At 42.5% G+C, this 11,093-nt stretch overlaps 1 protein-coding gene across 1 annotated transcript; it reads left to right on the top strand.

Moving 5' to 3' along the window:
* Positions 1 to 3,387: 3,387 nt before the first annotated feature.
* slitrk3a (SLIT and NTRK-like family, member 3a) lies at positions 3,388 to 8,543 on the top strand. The gene is made up of 2 exons (XM_068041452.1): positions 3,388 to 3,813; positions 5,329 to 8,543. Exon 2 carries the CDS (start codon positions 5,402 to 5,404, stop codon positions 8,009 to 8,011), a length of 2,610 nt encoding a protein of 869 aa, XP_067897553.1. The 5' UTR covers positions 3,388 to 3,813; positions 5,329 to 5,401; the 3' UTR covers positions 8,012 to 8,543.
* The last annotated feature ends 2,550 nt before the right edge of the window (positions 8,544 to 11,093 follow it).

The following is an 11,093-nucleotide window of genomic DNA, read 5'->3' as shown; positions in this document are numbered from 1 at the left end:
TTTTTTCTCCTGGGTTGCTCGTTGCAATGCCCTAGAGATTAATCTTTAATTTCTGGAGACTCCCAGACATTCCTGGAGGCTTGGCAGCACTACCAGTGCCACTTTTAGAACCCAACAAGCACAGCACAGAATCTGACCATTGTAACCGTTAAAGACTTTAAGGTTTTATTAATTTGTAACGTGCAGATAGTATTTGTGCCCTGTCACTATTATTTAAAACAGAATGTGAATATTGTAGCAGGAAGCTAATTTATTGTTTTGTGTGCTTTTTTTGGGGGGGGGGGGGGGAGACACAGGAGCCAGCGCACATTAATTTTGTCTTTATGTTTGGCATGATGCCCATTTCAGACACATGGATGGCGGTTGAGTTCATTATTTATCATCCGATGACTGTTAAATCTGGTCAGCACAATTATTTAAATCTATGCGGCTTGCTGGTGAGGATTATAGTTGAGGAGATAAAACCAGAATGACCAGAGGATCTTCCACATAACATGACCCCATTACAAATTCATTATTTACCGACGACTTTATCCACCTCTGTCTGCGGTTTTATTTGTCAAACTGGCAGGAAACTGTTTGAGAAAAGGGCGGCAAGGCGTCACATAAGGATCAACACAATGTCGCAGCTAAAACTTTGCATTATATGGTGTTTATATCTGCAAAGGTAAACATTGCCCCTGTCACTGAAGCTTGGCACTGCTGTTGAAGGTGGAAGATGAGGCCAGTGAGATTTGCTTCAGATGGTTAGTGTATTTAACATCTGGAAGTCTGACGGCCCTCCAACCCAATGTAGAGCGACACAGCGCCATCTGTCCGCATTGGCAAACTCGGCGCACTGTCCAGTGTGTGTTCAGTGATCCAACTGTCCCTGCTCAGCTTTCACATCGATAATAAAAAAGAAAATGAAGTGACGCACTTGCTATACATTTCCTTAGTAAAATGTAAAAAGCCGCTTCACTCAAAACTGTACATCGGAGTTATCAAATGTAAATAGGATTTTCTTGCATTAACTTTTTAAATATTTGTATAACACACTTCACGAACAAAACGCACTTGTCGCCTAATGAAGAACGGCATAATTCAAGATTTGCTTTCTGAGTAAGCAATTAATCGGGACAAATTTAGATAAACTGTGTCTGCCTGTTCCCTCTTCTTCTCGAGCTGTGCGTGAAAACTCAATAGGAAGTTCTAGTCTGTTGAAATAAAAGTATGTTTTATACGGTAAGATTTAACGAGTGAGCCCCGCCGCTACAGTAATTCAAGCACTCTTTTGTAGAAATAGATTTCTTCATTTCGTAACTGCAGAGCCACCTCACCGCGGACAGCGTGGGAGGAGGAGAAGGAGGAGGTTTAAAACTAAAATAGCCGCATATCCCCAGCACTCTGAAATCATCGATCCCCCACTGATAGCTTGTTCGCTTTTATTTCCTTTTCACTCCACAAAATGCCTTTTGTAGCACAGCGGAATATCCGCGCAGACTCTGAGACGCTGCCGATCCGAAGTAGCTCGTCAAACTGGGAAATCACCGATATTGTGAGTGAGACTTGCTGCGTCTTTGTGATAAATATGTTTTCCAGACTGTGGCAGGGTGTCGGTGGCTCAGTGAGTCCCCAAAGGGGCGTATTACATCTATTTTTGCTTAATTGTTTCACTAATGGACACATTTAGCCTTTGAACCGAGCACATTAACCCAGCCTGGCCATTGCTGTTCATCTGAGTTTGCGATTAACACACAATGTTTACAAATTGAGGCTACGGATTTGTGGTTGTTAATTAAACAAAATGTTCCACACGAAAAGGTCTGAAATGGCAGTCGCCGTTCGGTGAGCCCCAGTTCACTATTGTCCAGCGCAATCACACATTTCTTGCCCAACGTGCAATAAATATTTGGAAAGCGTGATGGAGGAATAATATTATGCAGATACCCGGGGTGAGCTTTTCTTATTGTAGGCAGTATGACTAAAATCACGATTTCATGCGATCATTAAAAACAGGCTTTCCATCGCCCGCTGATCATCGCATTCAATTGCTTTCTCTCCCCCTTTTCAAACTGGGGGAGGGGGCGATCGAGATTATTATTTGCCCGAAAAGCTGCATACTAATCGGCTTGATCAAGGCATCAGCAAGTTAGAAATGGTTCTTTGCCAGTACTGTACTGGAATGGGTCCATTCTACCAGTGAATGAGCTCGTTTCAGAGGCGCTGATGCGTACTGAATGGTGCAACACATTCAGAGCTATGGCACCGACTCAGACTAACTGCAGTCGGGCCACTCACCGCCATTCTTCGGCATATTAGCTTCGGAGCAAAAAACAGTGCGATTTAAGAAACCTAGCGGGCGGGTTTGCGCCAGAATGCGATTATTTCGGGGCAGTTTTCTGCCTCAGTGTATCCCTTTAAGGAGTAGTGTGTCCCAGGGAATGCTTATTTACGATTAACCAATCAGGGATGGAGCATTCAGAAAGTCTTTCAGTCCTTTCATACAATTCGATGTATGTTAAATAAACAAAATCTTAAACGACGACAGTAGCGTTGCAGAAAGTGCCCACCATTTTGATTTACAATCTCGTTATCATACTTCCTAACCTCCAGAGTCGCTTTCTCTGGTACCAAACTGCACCTTTACATAGAGGCGGGGAGGCGTCCCGCTTTACTCTGCCCTGTTTGAATTCATGGTCACCGGTGAGGCCACGGCGCGGCCTCTTTAAGCCTCTCCGACTGTTACCCTGTATTTAAACAGAGAAGATCGAGGGTTGTGGGTGGGGGAGCTTACAAACTGCTGCTGGAACCACAATCAGCCCCAATCCTTGAACACATTTGCCTCTGAACGGCCGGGATAACAGGGTTTTATTATTTTTTTTAGCGAAGACAACGTTGAACTGTCATCATTTTTACTGGTGAGCGTTTGGTGCAGGGGAAACCAAGCAACGCGCCAGTGAGAACTAAATAAATCAGATTAAACCCGGAATAGTGCGGTGCTGTCGGCTGGCTTCTTCCGTCACTTTACTGTTGAAAGGGGGAAAATGCTGGAGACACTTTGGCCGGAGGGCGGGGGAGTGAATTCGCTGGGAATGATTGTAAAGCAGTGAGTGGCGATACCAGCAGAACAGCAGCTCGACGCCGGGCTATTGGACAATGAATCTAATCTCCAGTCAAGTGTCTTGGTGGAAGCGCAGCATCTGTGCCTGACTGTATGTGACAGCTCCAATCGAACAGAAACCGTTCGTGACCCATTAAACAGGATGCTATTATAGGCGCTGCTGACTTCTTGTGATCGGCTCAGTCCGGCCCTTTGCTGTGAATTCTTCTTCGGGAAGGAAAAGAAAGGAGCCGAGCCGATGAAATCCGATCCCCCCTGAGAGAAGGCAAGAGAAGTGAAAGCGCGACCCCGGTTTGTACCAGGCGCATTCCCCACACACTCCTCCAGGCTCGCTCCAGTCACCCGTGAGTCCTCAACGCTCATCCCATGACGTAAAAAGAAAATAAAGTGTCTGATCGGGGGGCAAGTGATTTTCCGATGCAATCGAGCATCCCAAATGTGTTGGTGCACTGGCTGAAAGCAGCAGCCTCGAACAGTCCTTCCAGCTTGGGGTGAGCTGGAGGCGGACTTTTCATAGGCATCACAGAGGAGGCAGAGAGACGGGGGGGAGAGAGAGAGAGAGCGGGAGAGACAGCGAGCTGCATTCTAAAGATTCACTTACATTCCTATCACGTCGGCATTTTCCTCAGACTCTTCAACAGCGGGAGTGGAGGCAGTTCGAGCAAATCTTCAACTCTTTTCACTTCTTGCACTAAAATCAACTACGGAGGGTGAGTAGACTGCTGTATTACAGACTTCATACACGGTTTCATTGTGTTAAAAGATTGCCTTGATTCGGTGGTAAACTGGTATTTAGGGATGTTTCTTGAAGGCGTTGCTGTAATAGAATAATGTTATGATTGTATCTGGCTGTTAAGACAGTAACAGATTGTTATACCTTTATTTAAATTGCGTCTTTCCCGGTTTTCGTTTTTCCCTTCACCACTGTTTCTGTACCACACTTGCTCAGTTATCTCCTCATCTAAATATCACCGGAGGAATTTCTATTTTTGAACTTCCCTTTCTATTGTCCTGATTTTCCGGTACTTGTAATTAACCTTTTGAGTTTATTTATTGAGCTGTCATTGCTCTCGAGCGGAGGTCAAGGGATTTTTTTTTTTCTGTTTCTCTTTTTTAACCGAGAACTTGTTCAACTGTATGTCATCCAAGACAGGCAAAGAGGATGAAAGACGTCTATTATCTTTACCTCGAGTATCTGCGAGTGTTTCACCTTAATCTTGGGAGATCATAATTAGGGAATTCATGATTAAATTAGAGACAATGCAATGTAATCTTTATGCGCAAAGTCGTCTTTTTTCTAATTATATCCAATAAAATTGGCCGACAGTCCCGACCACTACAGCACCTATATATGCAAATACATTTGGACCCTTCCTTTCGCAGCTGCATTCATTCCCGTTGACGGTCCTTGTCAATGTGTCTGCAAATTTCAGTACCAGGATAATCCGTCAGATTATGATAATTTTTCATTCGATGATAGTCGGTTTTTTTCTTTCAATCTTTCCACTCTTAGTATGGCTATGTGGAAATGTTTATATAATGTAATTTATAAGCCTCTAAATTGATAGACCACCGCCCCGCCCCAAAGAAAATGAGTTTTCACATAAGCAACCTCACGGTTGTGTCTCCCACTCCGGTTTGGAGAGTGCAAATGATTGGTTTAGATTCTGAAATATCAGAGTACTATTTATACAAGGGAAAAATGAGGGCAACAAGCAGACTTGTGTTTCCGCAAAACACGATGTAGCCCAATTCTTCGTAAGCTCTCTTACCTGAAGATATCTTTAAACACTGAGATATATTTTTCTATCAATGGGAACAGTAATTCGCCACTTTCGTCTTTGCCTCTTTGAAAAGGAAATGTAAAAAAACATTCAGTTAACAATGAGAGAGAAACACTAATCAATCCTCAGTCACTGGTACTGCAGAAATGTCATTATCATCAGATGCGCCTCGAATGCTCTCAAATGCCTTTCATGTTCCCAGGAAATTGCTGTAATATATCCATGTGTTCTTTGTTTTATTGATAATGGTATAAGTGTATAACATTCTTACATGGGTAGAATATGTGCTCTCAGTTAATGGGGAAATACAGGGGATGTATGTATGTTTGGGGCATCTATATATATTGACAGGGATGAATCCAATTTGTTAGGAGGACACACTCGTTTTCTCACGGGAATTCTAAAGTCTAATACCATTTTCTACGTGTCTTCTATGTACAGTCATTGCATCTCGAGGAGGTCCCGCACGGCAACGCTAAGGGCTGCTGTACCTCCAGCTGAACAGAAAAAAAGGATGTTCTGGATAACCCTTGTAAGCACAATAGCTCTAGGATGGAGTACATCGATTCCACTGATGGAGGACTCGAAAGAGTTAGACGAATCTTGCATGGAGCCATGTTACTGTGAGGAAAAGGAGAGTTTTTTGCATATACATTGTGAAAGTAAAGGTTTCACAAACATTAGTCAGATTACCGAGTCATGGAGAAGACCATTTAAACTTTACCTACAAAGAAACTCCATGAGAAAACTCTATACTAACGGTTTTCTTTTTTTAACCAACGCAGTATCCATTAACCTTGGAAACAACGCATTGCAGGACATTCAGGCAGGTGCCTTTAATGGCATGAAACTTCTGAAACGTTTATATTTACACGAAAACAAGCTAGAGGTTTTTCGAAATGATACATTCTTGGGTTTGGAGAGTTTGGAGTACCTACAAACCGACTACAACGTGCTGAAGAGGATTGATGGCGGTGCATTTAGGAACCTCAATAAACTGAAAGTGTTGATTATCAATGACAATCTGATACCCCTGCTTCCTCTCAATCTCTTCAGGGCGGTTTCCCTAACCCACATCGATCTGCGTGGTAACAGGTTAAAGACACTGCCTTACGCCGGGACGCTAGAATATATGGGCAAGAGCCTCATGGAGATTCAACTGGACGAGAACCCATGGAACTGTACCTGTGACGTTATGCCATTAAAGACTTGGCTAGAAAGCGTACCGTACACGGTTCTTGTAGGGGAAATTACTTGTGAGACTCCATTCCATCTTCATGGCAAGGACTTGAGGGAGATCAGAAGAAGTGAATTGTGCCCAATTAATTCTAGCGTGGAGGTGGAAGTCAGCTTGGAGATTCCACAGCTTGCTTCCAGTAACGACAATGCGTGGCCTACTAAACCTTCCTCTATGTCTTTATCTGTGACTTACACTGCTTCTTCTGTTGAATATAAGATATCAGGCAAATTTCCAAAAGCAACCAAGACTCCGAAAACTTTAAAAGCACAGCTTTATTCGGTACAAAATCAGCCCATAGTTGCAGGCTACCAGACCAGGCCGCCCATCCCTATCATTTGCCCCACTGAATGCTCGTGTAGCCTACATATAAATGACCTGGGTTTGACAGTACAGTGCAAAACTAAAGGGATTCACAATATGTCTGAACTAATACCAAGGCCGTTGAACGCTAAGAAGTTGTATTTAACTGGGAATCTAATTCAGAAAATCTGTAGGTCAGATTTCTGGAATTTCTCCAGTTTGGATCTATTACATTTGGGGAACAACCGTGTATCATATATTCAAGATGGTGCTTTTATGAACCTTCCAAATTTAAAAACCCTATATCTGAACAACAACAGCATCGAACGTCTCACCCCTGGCATGTTCAGAGGGCTACAAAGTTTGGAATATCTATATTTTGAATTTAACTTCATAAGAGAAATCGAACCAGCGTCTTTCAGCCTGATGCCCAATCTTCAGCTATTGTTTCTTAACAATAATCTTCTCCAAACTCTACCAACCGATGCTTTCACGGGCACTTCTCTGGGTCGCCTGAGCCTAAGGAACAACTACATCCTGTATCTGCCGGTGAGTGGAGTGCTCGAGCACTTGGACTCCATTGTGCAGATTGACCTGAACCAGAATCCCTGGGATTGTTCCTGCGATTTGATTGCTCTGAAACAGTGGGTGGAAAAGATCAGCACTGTTAAACTGATTGGCAACGTGTTGTGCAAGACGCCGGAATTCCTGAGCGGGATGGATCTAAAGATGGTAGACTATGAGGTGTTATGCCCCGAACTGAAGCATGCCGCTGCCTCTCCGGCTCTCCCTGGCTCCGGAGGGAATGGTAATATGATACCCACAACCAGGGGTTTTGGTTTCTCTTCGCAAGGTGGCGCCATTCCCCTTTCAGTTCTTATTCTGAGCCTTCTGATCATTTTCATTTCCGCTGTATTTATTGCAGCTGGTCTCTTCGCTTTCGTGCTCAGAAGGCGGAAGAAATCGCCCTTCAGGAGAAGGCAGGACGTAGACTTGACTGGTATGCAAATGCAGTGCAGGATCTTCGAGGACAGAAGTGCTAATTCACCCGAGAAAGCAGCCAGCCACGTCTACGACTACATCCCCCATCCCGTCACACAAATGTGCAACAATCCTATATATAAACCACGTGAGGGAGAGATGGAGGAGGAATTCTCAGAGACTCAGGAAAATAATACTAATTATAAAACTCTGGAGAAAGATAAGGACTGGAAAATGTCACTGTCCAATAGCAACCTTAACACCATAGTTACGATCAATCAGACTAACGATTTTGCTAATTTTCCAGAAAATGGGGTGATTTACCCTAGTGTGTTGGACAGAGAAAGACCAGCTCACACTGTTGGCTTTGTGGACTGCCTCTATGGCACTGTACCCAAGTTAAAAGAGCTGCATGTCCACCCTCCTGGCATGCAATATCCTGACTTACAGCAAGATGCCAGGTTTAAAGAAACGATTCTGTTTGGCTCCTCTGGACGGGGATATCCTGATCAAACCCAAAGCGAATACCTCGAGTTAAGGGCCAAACTTCAAACTAAGCCAGACTACCTCGAAGTACTAGAGAAGACGTCATACCGATTTTAGATACCACATTAACAGGGAAAAACCCCCAAACACAGCATGTTTAGAAGGTAAAAGGAAGTTATTCGCCGTCCCCTCATTAGATTGCTTTGGACGAAAGGCCATATTCAAATCATACTCAATGAAGTGCCTTTGCAGACTTTAGCCAGCAATGATATCAATCATATTTTTTTATGGAAATGAGAACTGACTGCGCCGTCTATAATCATATAGAGGCCTGGTTATCGATCGTCATATAAATAACCCTATTCATTACTGGCAGCGACTTTGTTAACTTTATTTGGCAGGAAATGATGGCTCTCTCTTGCTCTCTCTCACCTAAACGAACGCCGAGGGCCTATTCTGTGAAACATTGACTGCAGTCTTGCTGCATGTGTAAAACTGCCGGGGTGTAAGTCGCTCAAATGACAAGAAGTAAACTTGGTAATTAAAGTGACTGCAACGCTTTATCGTTCAGTGTTATTTAATTTTTTATATATATTATATATAAATATATATTATATTCAAGAGGGGAGTATAAAGGCTCTACGACGCATCTAAGGATTTCAATTTGTGAATATGACGCCAAGATTTTATTATAAACAATGCACTTTCTTAAAAAAAGCTCGTCAATGTTGATGCTTACACCACTAACAGCTTTGTAAGAAGCACTTTTAATGTTTTCTCTCTCTCAAAAACACACACAAAGATTTCAAAGTGTGCATATTTATTCTGTAATTTCTGTGAACAATCATTGTAAAGGTAATAATGTTAACTCAATGTAGTGACTGCGTCTGGTAAAGCTTTCATAATAAAAGGTGTTAAAACTATGCAGTGACATGTAGAGATTGTATGTTAGTAGAATGTCAGGAGGTGAAGGAAACCAAGAAAGCTTCGGAAGCAGTTACATGTTAATTTACAAAACGCCCCGATACCAGAATAAAATCCAATTTTACATGTTGTCTTACAATGGGTCACTCCCCTCCACCCCCATTATTTATATGTAGAATTTTTGCCTGAATACAATCTGCATAAGCAGTTTCTGAGATTTCAAGCACAGCAGACAAAGTATTGCAAAGTCGGTAGGAGATAAACACGATGGTACTTTTACCCAGTTATCTTTTGGAGAATTTCGTGAAAACGTTTTTGTTTTTGTTTTTTAAAAATGCATCCAGCTTTGCAGCAAGCACAGCCTATGGGATCGGGTATACTGTGTCATCGTTAGATTTTGGATACAGTGCAGGGAAGCCAAACACTAAAAAGGAAGCTGGATCTTAATGTAAATAAAGTTGTCCTTGATAAATTGTAAGTAATGCTTCTTTCAATAAATAATTCCATTGAGCAAACTGATTACATCTCCAAATTTAAGGTGGTCTAATGTTATTGTGTCGAAACAGTTCGCTTCATAAAAATAAGCTACATAAACTTGTAAATCTTGGCAGATTTTAAGTCAAACAGAGTTTGTGAGCTCTTAAAGTCTTCAGTTATGGAAAATGCGTTCCAACATCGCAGAGAAAACAATTAAACGAGCACCCTTGGTAGTTAGCCGGTTGTAATCTGTTGGAAAAGGTACTTGCAAAGGGAACCACATTGCCAAATCCAAGTGTTGCAGGAACTGGCATGAGAAGGAGATGCTAGTTCCAGCAGAGGGCATCGTATTCTAGTCAAAATGATTTGACGCAACAACTGCAAGTATTAACGCAAAGTGCAATCCGTTTAATACACCCATGAGGCTGACTCTAATTCGTTGTGAATTTCTGACGCATTTCTATTCTATCCCAACTGAGTTATGATAGAAAAATGAAATTATTTTCGAGTGCCGTTCGAACTTGAAAATCTGTTGCTTTCTAATGATAGGTTCCGAATGTTAATCGGCAGTTCTGTTTTATTAATAAACCTACCGGCCGCATTTCAGCTTTAAATATTCCACGGCAACTGTCGGTAATATATTTTTGACAGCTTATTACTGCATTGCTGACGGCAAGTGTCACAGCCGTGATGAAATGACCCTGTGGGTGTAATGTTTCGGATCTTCATATTGTCCTACCTCTGCTGCGGGCATCTTGTAAACTGGTGAACATAAATCACTTTCCAAGGACAAAGACCAATACACTTTAGATTAATTATATTATTCTCAGGGCTTTAATTGCTAAACATATGCGCGTCCCTGTGATGCAGCTGTGTACTGATATGTCCAGCATTTAGAATACTTTCTACTTTCCTTCTTTCTAAATTACAAGTGAGGTTGCAACTGCACTTATATTTTCCTGTACTGGAGTCCGAACCACATATTTGACGATATTAAGGCGGTGTGAATTGCGTTCTAATTTGTGTACTTGTCCCTGATATAATAAGACAGTTTTAAAAGGGGTGACTTATTACAGTCTCTGATCGATGTGTTATTGGTTTGAAATGTACCTATTTGATAAGGTTATTGGTGAGTGAGCCAACTGTGCAACAGCCCCAACAAACAAATTTCTCTGCAGCACCTGTGGAAGAGCCTGTCACTCCAGAATTGGCCTTTATAGCCACTCCAGGCGCTGCTTCACAAACCACTGACCACCTCCAGGCGCGTATCCATTGTCTCTCGAGATAAGGAGGCCCAAAAGAAAGAATTGGTGAGTGTACTGATTGAGGTTCTGTTGGATAGCCGTTTCCATTGTATCTGAAGGCCTTGCACTAATTGTGGAGAATGGCACGATTCCGTCATAGGTTAACTAATCTACAATAGTGTGAGTGAGCTCATCAACAGTGCCATAACTTCGTCTCCTCAAATTTTTAGAATTGTGGAGCCGGTTGTTTGTTGATCTGGTTGCGTTTCCAACGTTGTATGGTCGACGGGATAGAGATGAGCGTTTAATTTATCCACTTGTTTCTCTTCCATGGAGGGATCTTGCTTGCTCTTTTTTGAAGCAGTGTCACGGGATCTTTTACGCCCAACTGGAAGAGCAAATAGGGCCTCAGTACTGCACTGTACCACTGTACTGCACTCGAGTTTCAGCCTAAATTTCACTGCAATGGGACTTGAATCCACAATCCTCCAAGTCAGATGCAAATGTGCTACCCACTGAGCTACAGTTTATACTTTCCATCCAGTGAAGTTGCT

Source organism: Heterodontus francisci, chromosome 11 (genome assembly GCF_036365525.1).
Source record: "Heterodontus francisci isolate sHetFra1 chromosome 11, sHetFra1.hap1, whole genome shotgun sequence".
Lineage (NCBI taxonomy): Eukaryota > Metazoa > Chordata > Chondrichthyes > Heterodontiformes > Heterodontidae > Heterodontus > Heterodontus francisci.
The sequence above is the reverse complement of the archived record's forward strand: the minus strand, read 5'-3'. Positions and strand labels throughout refer to the sequence as shown.

Bases quoted from the DNA above. Each gene is read 5' to 3' on its own strand.
- slitrk3a (XM_068041452.1), top strand. From the start codon at position 5,402: ATGTTCTGGATAACCCTTGTAAGCACAATAGCTCTAGGATGGAGTACA.